The sequence below is a fragment of the Varanus komodoensis genome, unplaced genomic scaffold (assembly GCF_004798865.1).
Source record: "Varanus komodoensis strain SLA01 unplaced genomic scaffold, ASM479886v1 scaffold5, whole genome shotgun sequence".
Classification (NCBI taxonomy): domain Eukaryota; kingdom Metazoa; phylum Chordata; class Lepidosauria; order Squamata; family Varanidae; genus Varanus; species Varanus komodoensis.
Genome location: NW_025336087.1, coordinates 29,550,378 through 29,568,075, shown reverse-complemented (window position 1 = coordinate 29,568,075; position 17,698 = coordinate 29,550,378). Strand labels below are relative to the sequence as shown.

General features: G+C 41.4%; 1 protein-coding gene, 1 long non-coding RNA gene and 2 other non-coding genes across 5 annotated transcripts in view; 1 reads left to right on the top strand and 3 right to left on the bottom strand.

Moving 5' to 3' along the window:
- The window catches only part of EPB41L4A (erythrocyte membrane protein band 4.1 like 4A), a 109,008-nt gene extending 101,707 nt beyond the window's left edge, over window positions 1–7,301 (top strand). The window contains exons 19-23 of the mRNA XM_044446297.1: window positions 2,232–2,279; window positions 2,376–2,444; window positions 4,761–4,871; window positions 5,662–5,743; window positions 7,119–7,301. Of these exons, the coding sequence (XP_044302232.1) occupies window positions 2,232–2,279; window positions 2,376–2,444; window positions 4,761–4,871; window positions 5,662–5,743; window positions 7,119–7,247 (439 nt within the window). The 3' untranslated portion in view covers window positions 7,248–7,301. The remainder of the gene's footprint in view (window positions 1–2,231; window positions 2,280–2,375; window positions 2,445–4,760; window positions 4,872–5,661; window positions 5,744–7,118) is intronic.
- A 2,670-nt stretch (window positions 7,302–9,971) lies between these two features.
- On the bottom strand, window positions 9,972–17,652 carry LOC123031391. Of its 2 annotated transcripts, none has more exons than XR_006416282.1 (5): window positions 17,613–17,652; window positions 16,364–16,438; window positions 14,673–14,726; window positions 12,310–12,418; window positions 9,972–10,576 (listed from the first exon to the last, which is right to left on the bottom strand). It is a non-coding gene; the product is annotated as an uncharacterized LOC123031391 (long non-coding RNA). The 2 variants fall into 2 exon arrangements; XR_006416281.1 differs by lacking the exon at window positions 17,613–17,652 and adding an exon at window positions 17,400–17,536.
- LOC123031685 lies at window positions 14,472–14,599 on the bottom strand. Its single transcript, XR_006416367.1, has one exon. It is a non-coding gene; the product is annotated as a small nucleolar RNA SNORA13 (small nucleolar RNA).
- Window positions 16,041–16,177, bottom strand: LOC123031686. Its single transcript, XR_006416368.1, has one exon. It is a non-coding gene; the product is annotated as a small nucleolar RNA SNORA13 (small nucleolar RNA).
- Window positions 17,653–17,698: the final 46 nt, after the last annotated feature.

Below are 17,698 nucleotides of genomic sequence, written 5' to 3'. Positions count from 1 at the left end.
AGGGCATAGCAAGTAGAGTTAAATTATCCAGCCCTTGGAACAACAACAACAACAAAGCAATTCTATTATGAGTCCATATTTTGTGCTGGTTCAAGCATTCATGGGCTATTCAGGGGATTTTAGGTTTTCAGAGAGCTGCTGTTCCCAAAGCTGATGGTATATTTGAGCTGGTATTTACAGAACAAAGGGCAAACCTGTACTGCTGTGCTATTGGGTGTTACTCTGTCAGCAGTGAGGCTAGGATTCTGACTTGATCCAGGTCAGAAACTTGGTGCCAGCTCAAGCACCAGTCCCTCGTTCCAGTTGATACAACAGTTTATGTGAGCAGACGATTAGGAACTATACAGTAGCTACATCCTGTCTTTAGTGCAGGCTTAAGGAATCTTTCATATTATTCTGAACATAATAAACAAGTGAAGCAATCTATATGATCTGTTTGTCTTTAAAGAATATATTTTCTCTTATCTTGTCTTTGCTGTCAGATACGATTTTGTAGTAAAGCTCAATTCTTCCTAAACATGAGATTAAACTATTTATTTATTTATGAAATTATGCTGTCCAATTACCAGCGTCTCTGGATGGCTAACAGCATAAATAATGCTGTTGGTGGGAACATGGTGGGTGGGAATCATAGCACCCACACACACATTTTCTCTTTACTGTCCCCTTTTTATCCATCAGTATAGTTAAACTCAGGTTTTGCAATAATCCTCTCAGAATTAAATGGCTGTGGGTTACTCACTTAACACACTTCTGCTGGGCTGTACCTAATCAGAAGCCACTGGCTGCAGATGAATGAGGGAACCCTTCCCTCAAGGAATGAAAAGCACAGCCTTTCTATCTAGCTGTTTTGTAACTATTTATCCTTATGGCTACTGACTTGTCTGTCCCATTTTGCATGTTTCATGAACTACTCTTACAGTCTTATCTAGTTAATTCCACCGTATGTGAAGTGCTGAGGACCCTGAGCTAAATGGAATCCTCAGGGCATTGCCTTGCTATGGTAGCCAAGACAGCAGTATCAAAGCCATTCACTCAGGCTTCCTGAGAACCATGGATTGCTTCTGCATCCCCCGGAGCCTGATTATTACAGATTCAGACCAGGATGACAGTCCCTTGGGATAAGTGCAGAGTTCACAGCTGCTGCTTTGCATGAATGGGACTTAATGAATAAAGGAAGCAGCTCAGCATTAAGGACTGAAAGATGTTATTAAAGCAGTTTTTCCCCACACCCCATGTTAACTAATGTACCAAAGCTTTTGTCTTAGATAGGCAAAAGCATTCAGGAGGGAAAAAAAAGAATGGTAGGAAGAGTCAGCAAGATAAGGTTGCTCTTTTTATCAGAAATGGAGCCAAACAATCCTTGTGCACTTGGCAGTGGTGCTGCTAGGCCAGACCACAGGATTTAAGTCTAGGGACTCCCCACAGACCTCACATACAGATGGCAACAGGCTGCATCCATGTGCCGTTTTAAGGTATTTTCCCAAGCGCAGGAGTGCAGTTAGCATAACTGATCAGCAAGAAATCTGCCCTTTATTACTCCGGTACTTTTACTGGCTTTGCCCTGCAAAGCAGTGTATGGTTGGTTCAGGTCTTTGCCACTTTCTCACTTAGGATTTACCTTGCTTTAAAGTAGCTTCCCTTTATTGTGCTCTGTGGCTTGCCCCATCTCCATAGCTATCTGTCTGGGGTTTGTTTGGCAGTCCTCTCTTACTACTTGCTCCTACTGCTGGTAAGGGGTAGAGAAGGGGAGAGAGAAGAGATAGCGAATAAAGGGAATTTGGAGGTGGGAAAGGAATGAATCCCCTCTGTTTTTCCTCACAAGATGTGTTACAGAGGTTGTTGGGCACAGGAGCTTTGCTCCAACTTCTGTGAAACGTTTGGAAAAAGGAAACAAGACTTGTTCATTCTTGTCCTGTGGCCACCTGATTAATGGGGGGAGGGGGGAAGGCAGAGAGATAGAAAGGCAGCAAAACAGCCAACACTGATGGTGGCCACGTACAGCACCTTACCCAGGTGCTTTTACTGAAGGCTCAAGGAAGACCAGTTGTAATACACCATCCAACTTGGCTAAAAAAGAGACATTTCCATGTCATTTAAATTTAAAGCTGCTTCTCTGTTGAAATTTGAACAAGTTAAATTGCTATTATTCATTGGCACAGTGTCAGGATTTTGAGTTTGCACAGGATTATATATGTGATGACATGGTATCTTTGTTTACTTTTATATAGGAGAAGTCCAGATGTGCAAGCCAAAGAAGAACTATGGAAACACATTCAGTACGTAATTCTGCAGGAGTGAGAAGTTACTACTGAATAATATATATATTTATATGCAAAGTTGTGTAACTTCTATTTTCTCTCATCTGTTTGCAGAAAGGAACTTGTGGATCCATCTGGCCTCTCTGAGGAACAGCTAAGAGAGATTCCATATACTAAAATTGAGTGAGTATATTAATTACAAAATAAGAATGCTTCTATTCTTAGATCGTTAAAATCTAACGATGCATTATAATTCTTATGTATTTTCTCAGTATCTTTTGGTGTAATATACCTATATTCATTTGGTGTGCTGAAGTCTTTATACAGGCACCTGTTCCACTCTTTGCTTCAGAATCCACTGCCTTCTACTTCCTGTGTGTTTGGGGCTGTTCTTGGGTTACCATCGCATCTAACTTGGCTTTCAGTGGCACCTCCTACACTGAAGTGGTTCCTGCCTATGTACTGAATAGCTAATAGCATCATGCTGAAAATCTAGAAAATAATTTTGGGGTAACACAGTCAAGAAACCTTTTCTCATAAACTCTTTGAAATGCACTCTTACTCTGATCATCTAAAATGATGAGTTGACATGTTTGACCCTGCTTCCTCAGAGCTTGGTCATTAGTTGCAAAAGCACCATTGCTCCCCTCAGATCAAACTTCCATTTCATCCTGATAATTGGCCATCTGGGACTTTCACGTAGTGATGCATGAAAGTGCTTCTGACAGGAGTCGAGTTGCTATTTGCATCACAATGTGATTCTGCCACATCCCTGAGCAGGAGAAACAGGATTGGTAAACTTTTCAAAGCTGGATATGAAACATAAACTTTCATGCACACACCATTACGTTCACTAAATCAACGTTAATTCTTAGTGACTTGTCAGTTTCCTGTTTTCCGAAAGTTCTCAAGACTGTACTGGGAGAAAAGGCAGGTTTCACTCTGACTTAATAATGTTCAGTGATGATAACATGCTTTAGAATATCCAAAACACTTCAAAAATTGTTGTGACCCTCCCAAAGAGCTTTGGCTATAGGGTGGTATAGAAATGTAACAAATCAACAAAATGTATGGCAACAGCCATGAAAAGCCTAGTATTATTATTCCCATATTGCAAGGTGTCTGAGAGAACAGTAACTTGCTTTAAGAGCACCTAGTGAGGTTTTTTTTGGCGTGAGGTTCAAATCCAAAGGCTGAAGAAGTGCTTTAACCGAAGCCTTGCCAGCTTGCAACAGGACAGATGGAAGGAATGAGTGACATTTTTCATTGTCCCATTTTTTTTTAAATTTTCCTCTGATTGGTTGCAACATCCTGCCATCCCCAGGCCTAACATACATTTCCCCCAACTCCAGTGTGATCTCAGGAACCTGGGAAGTCATAACCTTTTTGCCCCAACAGGCATTAGGGAGGCAAGGGCCACAGAAGCTTCTGTTTGCCAGGAAAATGGTTTGGGAGGTCAGCTCTCCATTTGAGATTACATTTCTCTCCCTTGCCCTAGAGAGAACATCAGATTATAGCCTTTGCTACCTTGCTATGATAACTCCAAGTTAAATCCATCTCCAGAGACTTTCCTTTAATGCAAGCAAGCTGTATTTTCCTTATCTTTTCAGGGCCACTTCCTTTCTCCTTTCATTCTGATAATCAAATTGAAAAGCAAAGTCTTTCCTGCCCTGGTGCTGAAATTTTAAAAAGCCAGGAAGTCTACCCAGTATATTTTGATGTTATTTTAGCTGTATATCACAAATATGAATGCTATTATGTATTTTAAGTGATTTTTGCCATCAAAATTTGTGCTCTATATTCAATTTCCTCTTTGTTTTAAGTAGCATGCAAATAGGCAAAGGAACTGCTTTTTCCATTGCCCTGTTGATTCACACAGCAGGGTAGATTCTGTGCATTGGTCCAGATTTTCACCCTTCAATGTGGCTGTTTTCATCCTTGCCCTTGCTTTTTGTTTTAATTTTTCACAGCCATTGATTCCAAGGGGAATTGATAGAATTGAACTGTGTGGCTTCAGGGCTAGGCATTATTTTTTCTTGGCTTTGAGGACATGGGAGATCCTCAGATCCTACACATCCACAGTGTCTCCCAGCACATCAAGTGCCAGTATTCTTGTGTTGGCTAAGCACAGGCTGCAGACCTTTCCACAGCCTAATAATGGAAGCTTGTAAGATAAGCTCTCCCTTTCTCCCAGGGTGGAAATCCAAAAAAATCATCTGGGACTTTCTCCCAAGGCCAGAGTATTTCACCTTGAGTCAAAGTGCTTTTAGTCAATTAAGTAGGGTACTTATATTAATTTTGGTACTGGAATTTGGTCTTGATCTTTCCCATTTTGAGCAGAAATTTTATTAACTTTATATTAACTTTATAAGTAAACTTGATCAAGGATGTAGTCCTTCAAAATGAAAAGGATTTTACATGGTTATCAGCTTTTGTATTCTTTTGACATGCAGTGCCAGAGATAGTAATCTGCTCCTGCAAAATTGACTTCTCCTTTAGGACTCAGGGTGACCCTGTTCGTATTAGACACTCCCATTCCCCTCGCAGCTATCGCCAGTATCGAAGGTCCCAGTGCTCTGATGGAGAGAGATCTGTTTTGTCAGAAGTGAAGTAAGTACTTAATTTTCTTGTTAAGTCAAAGCCATCACTACCCCCACTCAGAATGTATGCCATTATCGCTTACCAAGATTATGCAACACCTTGTTAAGGTAGATAGTTTGTGTTTTCTGGCTGACTTCTCTGGAAAAGCTGGGTGGGAAAGGTTAGTGATTTGCACCTTGGCTTGTTACTCAATTCTTCATTCTACTTTAGTGATGACTAAAGGAGAAACTATACCATTACTGACAGGATGTTGGACCTCCCTTTATTTTCAGAAGCACAAAACCTAGACATGCTATCCTGTCAGAGGAAAGGGCAGTTCCCTGTATGAAAACAATAATCCTTTTCCTCCTCTCAGGAATTTGTGAAGTTGCCTGGAGGAAAAGAGGTCAGTGCTTTGAACATAATATGGGAGGCAACTCTGACTTGGAATACAAGGCAGCAACAATTCATTGCTGAAGCTCCCAGAATAGGCTGGGATCCATTTATAATACAGGTTGTAATTCTTCTTTGGGCTTCAAGTGTGCAACAGAACAAGAATGGATAGATAGTAGATTTCTATAGGTTTGGAACAATTTTTAGAATTGCTCACTGGCAATGCTGGTAGGGGCTTCTAGGAATTGAGGTCTAAAAAACCTGGAGATCTACCTTCTGCCTATCCCACTGGTAGAGGGACTAGTCAACCAGAAATCTTGTTGCAGATAAACATATCAGTGGAAATATCTGTAACCAGTAACCTTTCAATCTCCCTAAAACTTTTTTTACACAATAAGCACTATACAGTATGATTTTTCTTTTCCAGTTCAAAAACAGACCTTGTACCTCCTTTACCTGTAACCCGTTCCTCAGATGCTCAGTGCCCCAGCATTGCAGTTTCTCAACAGGTTGGACATATTTTGCATATTTTGACAGTGTTTTGTATACTTGTATATTGTTATGCATGCCAAATATTTTTAAAAAAATTCAAAATGCATGTTTTGAAAATATTTCAATTTATATTTATGGATCCCCCAGTATTTTTTTTTTTTTACTAAAAGGGTTATAATATATAATTCTAGCAGGATGCTTAAAATAGTGTTTAAATTATGACCAGGATAGTCACCAAGTTCATAGTGCACAATAGCTAGACTTGTTCTCTCAACCTCACAGTCAGAGAATATGTTAAGGTGCAATTCATTGATATGTGTAATATATTGAACCATTGTGTACCAAGGGCAGGTATGTTCTGCATCTCAGTAAACACTAGAATACTATAAAAATGGCATCTAGAAGTCATTATTTGTATGCTATAGCTTTTATTTTCTTCCAAAATAAAGAAATAACTTCTTATTCTTTAGCAGCTCTAACACTGACAGGTCACTATTACTGAAATTGCACTGAAATTGACCTTTGAATATTACAGGATACAGCAATTAGTGTTTACTGATTTCTGAACATCCTAAATTAGAAAACAATGTAGGCTTGAATTGTGCTGCAAGCTGTATCAAATGATTTGGGCTAGGGCAGAAAGATCTAATGCACTAATTAGCTATTTGCAAGCAGGGATACATTCAAAATTTTCCACTAATTTTTCCAAGAAATTCTTTATTTTTTCCTGTCACTGAGATTTAAGACTGATGACACAATTTCAGCTTAAATACTTAAAAACCTTACCAAACTGCAGACATAATGGCTGGAAAAAGCATTTAAATGTATGTGGAACCAGTACATTAAAATACAAAAAAAGTGATTCAGAAAACAAGGCTCAGAAAAGAGCCTACCCTAGGTTCCTATTAGTCTAACTTCTCTTGGTGGTGGGGCATGCAGAGGGGAGTTCAGATACCTTAAACTATGAACAGATATATATGAAAGGAAATGGTTTTCCAAATATCAAGACCCTAAGCCATTTTAGGCTTACTACTTTCATATGTCTAATTACTTTTAAATAAGAATGTTTTATCACCTAGGGATTTCACCAAGTTAGCAACCAAAGTAATTTCATATAACCTCTTTTGGTTAAATGAAATTTACTGCACACAAATTGGAAATTTAGTGTCTTGAAATCTAAGCATACAAGTAGGCATTTTCTTTCCATGTAATTTCTTTTCACATTTAGTTCGGTGATTAACTAATTTGCTAAAGGGTGTAAGCTTCCCCATTGCTTTCAGCAAAAATGTATGTAAATTGGTATTAGTAATCCCTTTGCAGGATTGGGACTGATAAATCAATTCCTCCTCAGTTCTTCATTAAATATTTGTTTATCCAATTTGTTCTTTTCAGAGGCGGAATGGATCTAAGGACAGTCTGATAGAAGAAAAGGCACAAGCAGCCATCAGTACGCTGGATGGAAAGCATAGCGCTAAGACAATAAAAATTGTACAAGCACCACGACTTAAGATAGAGACTTGATTCCTTAAGAGAAGATGGCAAGTGGATGCTGCTTCTTGAATGAATTTGCAAATGGTACAGGAGTCCAAATACAATATAGTTCAAAAGGCAGGGGTTTTTGGTCTTAAACCAAAAAGATATACAAGCTATAAAACATTGCCTAAGAACACTTTGAAGCCCAGCCTGACTACTCTGCAGGTGACACTAGTATGACCATTATTTTGAACAAAAAGGGCAGTCTGCAGATTTATGGAATGGAGGATTTATTAAAATGCAACCTTTCTCTAGCTCCAGAATTATTACAGCCGATTGTAATGACGGACGGTGCCCTTGTCTGATTCCCTGAGTGGAATTATCAGTAAAGGGTTAAAAGGGTCAACGCATTTGCCAAATGTGCAATAGTAAATGTTCTTTATTGTGAGGGCTGTAATTGATATGCCTGTACTTGCCTAGCAATTACATTCTCCATTCTTGTTCACAGCAGTGTTGATCTTTTATTAGAACCTGATTATGTTAAAAATATATACATACAGACTACTTGGTTGTACAAAATCATATTTCCCTTCAGATTTTATACAGTATTTCCTAAGTTTGAACGAACTTTTCTACTAGAACGGAAGCTTTTCTGTATAGTTCATGACATAATTGCCAAAATTGTTGGGGCATTTACAACGGTCTTAGATGTATGGTTTTTCTTTGTGGTCTCTGTGCATCACAAAGAGGCTTCTGCACCTATGCAATGTCTAGGACTGGGAAAAACTTCAATAGCTGCGTGTTCAGGAGTAGGCAGAAGACCCTCCCCTTCCGGCTTCCAAGGAGGATAGGGAAGGGGGTTCACCTTGCAATTCCCCTAGCTCCTTTTCAAATACCATCATGCTAGACTGAGTTTTTTCGCTGTCCACTTTTCTCACCTTTTCTCTTCCATGCCTTTCTAATCCCACAATTCCTTGATTTCAGCTTACCTGCCAACCTCATCAGTACACATGTACCTGATGGCTCTCTCTTCCTTTCATCCATCCATCCATCCATCCATCCATCCATCCATCCATCCAAGGGACATCTGTCTTCACATACCCTTTGACACACATGTTCCTAAGAGGGCTCTGCAATACAGTCCCCTTCATGGGGCCCTCAGCCCAGCCTGGAGCCTGTTGGTTGTCCTTCAGGCCCCCACCAGGAAGCCTTGAGCCCCTGACCACAATGGAACTGCACCTCCTCGTTTGGAAGGTAGGCTTTCCAGTAGTTACCACACCAGTCCATGACACTAGCATACTCTGCACCATGTGGGCCCACCCCCCATACCTGACCTTCCATAGGGATAAGGCAGTCCTCTGCCCAGACCCAGCCTTCAGAACCAAGGGCACTTCAGCCTTCTGCCTCAGCCATCCTCCCTGCCTTTTTCACTAACCCACCCTCTCCTACAGAGTCTGCCCTTACTTGCTCAATGCCAGGAAGGCCCTTATCTTCTTTAAGTAGGAACTGAACAGGTCTGCCACTCTGTAAACTCTTCTGCCATGACAGCCCAAGGAAAGGGAAATCCACTTCATCACACACTCTCCCCAAGTGGGTCTCCATCATCAGCCTCATATGAGATGACAGGCCTCCACCTCCCATCACACCTGTGGGACCATTCCATGTGAGCCTCGGCAAGATGCACTGTCCTCCTGCCTGGGGTCTCCTTGCTGGACATCTGCAAAGCCACCATGTGGTCCACACCATTGACTTCCATCAGGCACTGCCAGCTCAACATCTATGTGAAGGCAGACTGCACTTTCAGCAGAGCAGCACTCTTTCATTCACAAGTTTTGACAGCTTCCCTCCATCCTCTACAGGGTAAGCCTGCTAGTCACCCATGTGTGATGCAGAGATCATGAAGAATGAACTGTTGTTCCTTGAGGGGTTATCTGTCTATTCACACAACCCACCCAATACCACCTCCTGTTAGTCTCAGACACTCGGGGTCAGACCAGACTGGCACCTCTGTTCACCTATTCTTCAGTCTGGAGACTAACGACAGTCTTTATAAGCACTGAGGGAGTGGGCAGAGGCTTCCACCCACACATTTGCTTAGCTATTTAAGTTTTTCCTAGTCCTAGGCATTGTGCAAGGACTTGAGCTCATTTCTGTGAATGCACCACTGGAAGAATGGCAGCTACAAGTAAGCAACCTGCATTTAATTACAGTATACTAGTATTCTTGTATGAAATCGAAATTATGGGCTTTCCTAGCTCTTGGCTCTGGCTACTGTCTAATGAAAGAAAAAAAATACTTGGAAGAAAATTGGGAATGGATTTTTCTGTAGAAAGGCTTAACTTGGTTCCAGTTCAGATAACAAACTGAGCTGAACACAGATACCCTTCTTTTTGTAGTGTATATGGCCACCCACCCAAACCATTATTCTCTACCTGGACCCAGTTAGTGCCATTCAACAGTTCTAAGAAAGAAATAGATCCTCCAAACCTGACATCTACCAACCCCTTATCTTTGAAGATACTTAGAACTAAACTGTACTGAATCTATTTAGATATTGTAAATTAACTAGGGGAAATGCTAAACATCTAAACATTTCCCATTGAGGCAGGGGCAAATACAAGATGGCTACATAAATGCTCTGAAAATGAGTTATATCACCTCACAACTGAATATCCTTAATTATGTAATCAGTAATTTTCATAGACAGTATCAGGTTTGACAAAATGCCAAGCTGAACCACATGATAGAAAACTGCCAAGACAGACACAAAAGTAACAGTGAGTTGAGCTTTATTTTTTCCCCTAGTAAAAGCTTTTTCCAGTAGCATTTTTGGCTGTCATGCCACTGAGGGAACAGAGAATGAGACCTATCAGTTAAGTTCTGTTTTGCAATATTTAAGTTATCAATACAGATCTCATGTAATGAATGCCCATATACATGAAAGTGACTTGTGAGTACATACAGAGAAAAATAAACCTCATCATTCTGGCCTAATATTCACTATTGATCTGACACTTAATTCTCAGCTAGAAACAGACTCTAGTTCACTGGAAGAAGCAGAGGTATTGTCTGATGCAAAATCAGAAGATAGACCATTACAGCCGTAGAGCTCAATATGCAATGCTATCATCAGAACTCTTTGGAAGGAGAGACAGGAGGGCAGCTGCCATCAGTGAGTCATCCAGGCATGACCTTTTGTTGAACATGGAGCATCAGAGTGACTGTAATGCAGGAAGACACTGGTTTCACCTTCATCTGATGACTACCACGGCCCTCTGTGTAAACTTACTTTTCTTCCACTTAACTGCACAAGGTTGAGCTAGTACTTTGCCAATGTTATCCAGAAAGTAAACCACACCATTTCCACACATGTATTCCTGCAAAAGATAGAAATGAGTCGGCATTATTTGGGCAACTATATGGAACATGGCCATATGTAGTAGCCAACTTAATTTTGGTATATGTAGAGAGCCAGTGTGGTATAACTCAGGTCTGGATTCAGGTCTCCGCTCAAGGAGGCACAGCCTTTCAGCCTAAACTAACTCAGGGTGGTTGTTGTGAAGAGACAAAGAGAAACTTGTCTGCCACCTTGGTTTCCTTGCAAAAGAAAAGAAGCTACACATCATTGTAATATAATGGTAGGCAGAGCACTGCTCTCAATCCAACAGTCAACTGCCTGCTGGATTGAGGTCTTATCAGGAACAGCTGAATAGCACCAGATGGAACCTAAGGACACCTGCACCTTTTTACCCCAGCACTGAGGCTGGTCCCTCTTCCACCTCTATGGCTTTGTTCTGTGCAGCTACTGGACAGACATGATTCTTTGCAGTTTGATTGTGTAAGCAAAGATCTCAGGATAGTAGAAGTGGTACTAGAACACATGCTGATATGGGGTTTATTTATCTACCCCAATACCACTGGATCCCATGTTTGCTATTCAAAGACCCACATTCAATGGGACTTTGGCTATTTTGCATAATCTTATTGAGATTTCATCCTGCTTCCACAAAGTTTTCCATTATTTTTTCCAGCTTGTTACAGTGAACAATCATCCAGTTCCTTCTATGCTTTTGCCTTCCTCTGTACCAAATGCCTCTTTTCTTTCTCCCTGCCTGGCTAATCCTGCAAGTGTTCTAATGAAGCTAGCAGATGGTTATAGGAAGCCAGTGGTATCTTCTCCCTACACTTTGAAAATTGGAGAAAATTTTGGTAAGTGACAATTATGGTTGGTATTACTTGGGTGTCAGGCTCAATCTTTTGTATGTAGAGCATTCATTGGTTGCTCGCCTATGACCAAGGTTCCTTCCAGATGAGCATCTCTTAGCACTACCAATTATTTTTCCATTATAACCTACCAGTGAAATTTCAAGGGACATTACACACTATTAAAGATAGTGCTTTTTAGGCACTGTGTTTGCCCACATCAGGAGGCATGGCAGAGTTGCTATGATTGGAGGAGGTCCAAATGTCAGGATGCTGCTGAGTTTATCATAGCAGTGGCTCGAAAAGCAGGATATCATTTCTTTAAGTTTAAAAGCAGTTGCACTAAAATTTTCTACTATTACTATACTTAGGTTTTTGAAAAATGTAGTCAAGGAAAATATTAGGGTTACATTACTATAAGGTCCCGCAATATTTTCAGGCTGTTCATCAACACCAGCATTCTAGCTCTACACACAACTGACCATAGCAATGACTAAGAAATACTGCCCAGACTAGTGTGAAGCTGTTCACTGGCTGACATCTGTAAGCTTACCACACCTTCTAGAATGAGGTCGCAGCTCACAAACAGTAATCCAGATGCTACTCAGCCAGCTGTTTTGTTCTTTGATTCAATACAATTCATTGCTGAGAAGAGTGCTTCACATAGATGATCCAAGGTAAGATTTTACCTTGCTGTCCTCTTTCACAAGAAAAGTTTTATTCAACCAGATTCCAAAATATCAGCATGATCTGAATTAGCTTTTAAAATTAAATCATGTTGAAGGTCTAAAAATTCTAGGTTTATTTCTTCTACATCAGCCTCAGTTCACCAATAGTAATGAACGACAGTTTGTGAAAGTTTTATTTCCATAGCATAGCTTTTGAAAATCTGAACTGTATCTTTCACCTGTTGCTGTCTCTCAGAGGTAGTATTGGGAGCAGCTCTTCTTCCACAAGTTTATGAAATACCATCCTCACAATGATCATCTGTCAAGTGTCCATGAATTCAAGTTGCACTGAAAATCAGAAACGTGTAAGATCACTTTGCAGCTGATTCTCTAAGTCACCTGAAACACACATTCTTCTGTTTTTACCTGATAGCTGCAACTTCTTAACTAATATAATTAGTTGCTTTATTGGAAAAACCTTCAAAAATAGAAACTCCAGCAAATTCCCTTACTCAAAAGCTTCCCCCAGCCCACTCTTATCAAGCTAGGCCAGATAAATGGAAACTTGTGTTGTCACAGGACAATGCTTCTCTTCCCACTCTGGGAAAAAGGTCAGTCCTTTGTCCTTTACTGTACAGTTTATACATTTTGACACCTATGGATGGCAAAGGTGATAGTGGGGGGAACAATTTCAGTTCAATTTCTACTGTACTTCAAAATTTAATAAAACTTTAATAAAACCACAATGAGATACCATAGGTTGCTCGGCATCATTGCCAGGACATGAAGAAATATTCCCCGAAACAGTATAGCCAGTTATTCATGCCTGGCAAGGACACTTATGCCCCACTTGACTGTAACAATTCATCCCGCATCTTCTTCCTTTTCTGCACCAAAGCAGAATCCTAATCCAGACTGCACCAAAACAGGCAGGCCAAAAGAAAATGAAGGATATAGCTACTTTTCAACTTCCCTGATTTGCTGCCCTGTACCTAAAGGAGCCACAAAGTCCAAATCTAGGACAAACATTTAAAAAGGTTTGTGGCACCAATTAGGTACTAACAGCCTCTATCCTCACCTTCCTTTACTTCCCCCTAAAGCCACAGTCCTATACATACTTGCCTGGTAGTAAGCACCATTTAATGAAGCAAGACTTCCTTCTCTGGCATTCACTGATGAAGACGCAGCAGATAAGAATGAAAGGGGGAGCAAGAGGGCAATGCAGAGCTAGAGAGTCAAGGAAATGGCTGGACAAATAAATAAAAGCTATTCCAGGTAAGAAGGAAGAACAGGAGAGAATGAGTGGGTATAAGCTCAAATAAGTAACTGTATAAAACATTGAGTTATGCTTTATCTGAACCTTAACACTATTCCTGGTGGCCCCCTCACCTATACTGGTCTCTCATGTCTGCTGCTGCATCTCCAACATGACTGAATGGGCCAGAACACACAGTGGCTCTTTTGTTGCTGGCAGCCAATGTTTATGTGATGTTGTTCCACTGCACTGCTTGCCTCCTTCAACTGGAAGCAGAGGGGACAGAATTTAGTAGCAGTGGCAGCTCAACTTTTAAGCTTCCGAGGGAATGAAGGCTGAGCTATGATAGGTTCAGCTGCCATCTGCTAAGTAACTGCATATATAGAACCCATATACGTCACAAGAGGCATGGGTTTTCACAAGTGCAAGGACCATCCATGCACCTGTGAATGTTATGCTAGTATTCTGCTTTTCTTAAAAAGGGGGAAATTTCTTCAGTGAAGTTGGAAAATGCTCCAGAAAACACTGATCAATCCCAGTCCATGTTCTGTGGACACAAAAATCACATTTTGTGATTGGCTTAATAATGGTATTGTAGTATATGGATTTTGGAGGTAACTGCCATAAATTTGTATATTTATAGCAAAGGAGGAAAATGACTTACAAGTTGAAGAGTTTCAGTATACTATTTATTTGACATTTTCCAAGGTTAAGTCAATTCTATTTATATCCCACCTTTCCTCCAACTCACACAGGACAGAATTTTACTATTAAAGGCCCCCAGTGAATCAAGTAAAACATCTTCCACCCCTGTACTACATTGAGACTATATAATCGTTAAAACAAACTTCCACAATGGGAGCTACTGTTCACATGAATACGTTAACAACAACCAAATAAATCTTTGGAACAAATTGCCATGAGCAAGATGAATTCCCTAACATTTTGGTTGTTTTGAAACAGTGATAATAAAAACTGAACAGTACAAAAAGCAGAGGCAAAGTGTATAGAATTTCAGGTATAAAGTATCCTAATCAGGAGCAAAATGTTGGTTTACAACTACTGAATCCATTCCAATGTCCAATTTTACACACTTAACTGTATATACAGAGCTAAAGAAAGGGCATATATATTTTTCTACAATGGGTGTGTTCTAGCTGAAATGTGGAGAAGTTACACAATCCACTCCTGAACACATGACAGCCAGGGTTAATATGTGCCTTTTCTGACACCACATTCACTGTAAAAAGTAGTGAATGGGCAACACAAAGGCAAAGTGTGCACTAATGTGAATCAGTGTAGAGTCTGAATGTATTAAGCATCTGGTGAGAAAACAAAGTTCCATACCTTTATCGCAAAGTAATATTTTCCATCCAGAACTGTAGCTAGACCTTGACTACACTAAGGGGAAAAAAGCCAAAGGAACAATGACATTATAATCCAGTAAGACTGCAAGTTATTAACTATAATATTTCCTTTAATAAACTTAATTCATCCCTTGGCTATAGGGAGTTACTATGCAATTCTGGAAGGAGGACACTTCACAGATGGGGTTCTAGCACACCTAAAGTCACAATGAACCCCAGAACAACCTACTTCTTCACACAGAAAGTAGTAAAGTTCAAGGAAAGCAGTTGTTCAAGCTAACTCCCAAACAGATTGTCTTACTATGTAGCATTTCTTCAAGGAAGCCCTGCAGTATGGCAAAGTCCCTTCTACATTACTCTGTATTTGGGAATGTGTCCCACTGAATACTGCTGAGTAAACATGCATGGATTGCAATGTCAGTCATACTAATGGGGGTTAGGAAGGATAGTACATATACAGCAACTCTTTCTAGTGCTGAAGAGCCACCAGTTCCTTCAATTTATGCAAGAGAAGGAGAATCTATGTACAAAGACTGCACACAAGAGGTTCCTAATAATTCCTGGGTGGGTATTAACTAATACAGGGGTCCCCAAACTTTTTCAACAGGGGGCCAGTTGAAAGGTGCTGGTGGTGGGCGTGGGCTACCAAGGGCCAGTGAGGGGGTGGGGCGCACATGCAGCGAGGTGGGGCATGCGGGGCAAGGCAGCGGTTTGCTTGCATGGAGATCATTTTCTTCAAGCAAGTACAAAACAACCTCTGTGTGAGTAAGCTGCTGCCTCGCCGTGCGCATGGCAAGCCCAAAACCTCCAAGGCAGGCTGTATCCGGCCCATGGGCCATAGTTTGAGGACCTATGAACTTCTACAATTGGCTGTGTTTGGTATTAATGTAATTATGTGGGCACTTCAGAACACATTTCATTCCAAACTAGATGTGATAGTTTTTACACAATTATGTTCCCTTCCCTTGCTAAACAGTTGTAAGGCCCTGGACCATATCAGAACCCAGCATATAAATGCTTTAAAACCTTTGCCCCGGTTCTGTGATCCAGATACAGATCAGACTCCCTGTGCCTGTTAGCCACATTAGAAAAAGCTCCCCCTGGCACAGATGCCAACAACAAGCATGGGGGTTGAATCCATATTAGGGCAATGGGGGGGGGGCTTCTTATCGCTCCCACACACACTTTGCATCTATCCAGAGCAGAGGCCCATTTCCTTTTTAAAAATCACTGTTCATTATGTGTACCACATGATGTTTTGCCTTCAATCAGATTTAAGAATTTTATGTTACTGAGAAACTCAAACTAATATTTATTCAGAGAGATCCACAGAGGAGACAACTGCCTAGGATGTCCCCCACACAGCAAACCTGGTAGGAACAATCCCTAGCACAGGTGAGGGCTGCGAGAGGGGAAGACTTGTTTTATGCCTTCTTTGACACCACGTTCATTAGCAACCAAGATAAACGGGCAACACTGAAGGCAGGAGACACAAAAAGGGGCAGAAACCAAGTGAACAAAAGAACATGGCACATGCTGCAGATTCAAATGATGCACAAGGAAAAAAAATCCAAAGGAACTAGAAGAAAACTATTTCTTAAAAACAAATGTGTGTATGCATGACATGATGAAAGCATTTATATAGTAATAATGAGAAATGCTTTTACTTACCCTTCTCTTCCTTCCACTGCTTCTCTGCCTTTTTCGTCTTACCATCATTCCACTCTCCTTTCCAACCTTCTTTCCCTACAGATTGAAGCAGTGAGAGAGTAAATTCTAAGCCATGTGAAAATCTCTTATACAAGCCTTCCCTTCCCACCCTCATTTAAGCAGTGACACCTGCCACAGCGGTGGCAGCTCCTGCTCCTCTCCATCTGCTACAAGGCAAATCTTTTAAGTACCCTGAGTTCCTTGCAAGAGGAAAAAATGTTGGATGCTATCACTGCATTGCATAAATAACTATGGTGGTTACTAGAACTTTCTCAGTGCTTGTCACTTCTGCTGGGGCAGCAGAGGCGCCCCCACCAGCTGCTGCGCCAGCCGCGTATCTTCCACGACCACCTCGTGCTGGAAGCTTAAGCAGTAAGCACGTGCACTCCCAGCACATCTTCATCAGGGACGCCAAAGCCGCAGTTCGCTACCCCCTCTTGCACCCTAAAGCTGGCTTTCTCTGGAACTGACCAGATGGTCTGCTTCCAACCACAGCAGCAATTTTAGTATCTAGGAAGCGGCTCCTATTCACCTGATGTCAATACAAACAAGAGATTTTCCTTCGCTAAGCAGCTCGAACTCAAGAGCCCCCGCTGTCTGGAAACACGCCCGTGGGGCTGACTTCGAGGCAAACATTCAGAGGATCAGTCCTCTGTTGCGAGGTAGGCCATTTTTCCAATCTGGCGCCCTCCACGTTTTATACTTTAGCATCCATCAGTTCCAGGCCACATGGTCAGTAGTGAAGAATTCTGGGAGCTGATTTCCAAAATACCTGGAAGGGCACCAAGTTGCTCCAGGCTGCCACACGTGCAGTTGATAAAGGAGACAGATCTCCGATCGGGCTTAGCAATAACTGTCCGCGGCACTAGGGACTCTGAAGTATTTACTCCGACTCTTTCCCTAACAAGACCTCTTCTTACTATATAACCTATAAGACCTCTCCTCGCTCCACCGCCCTTCCTCCTTCGGACTGCAAAAGAAGGGCAATCCCTTTTACCTAATGCGGCACCCTCAGAAGTTTTGCACTTCAGCAGACCCGCACAGCATGGTCCGTGATAATGGGAGTTATAGTCCAGAACATCCAGCATATGGAGAACACTGTTACATGGCCCAGTTGCTCCAGTGAGCAATTCTTGTCCCTCCTCTTCAGCCCAGGTTTCGTGGTTCGCCTCTGCCCGCAAATGCACCCTTTCAAGAAAGCAGCACTTACCGCCATTACGACCTCAGCTCCCGCGCCAGAAAGAGAAGGACCGCCCCTTCCTCTTTCACCCTCTATAAGCTCGGCTTTGGGACAAA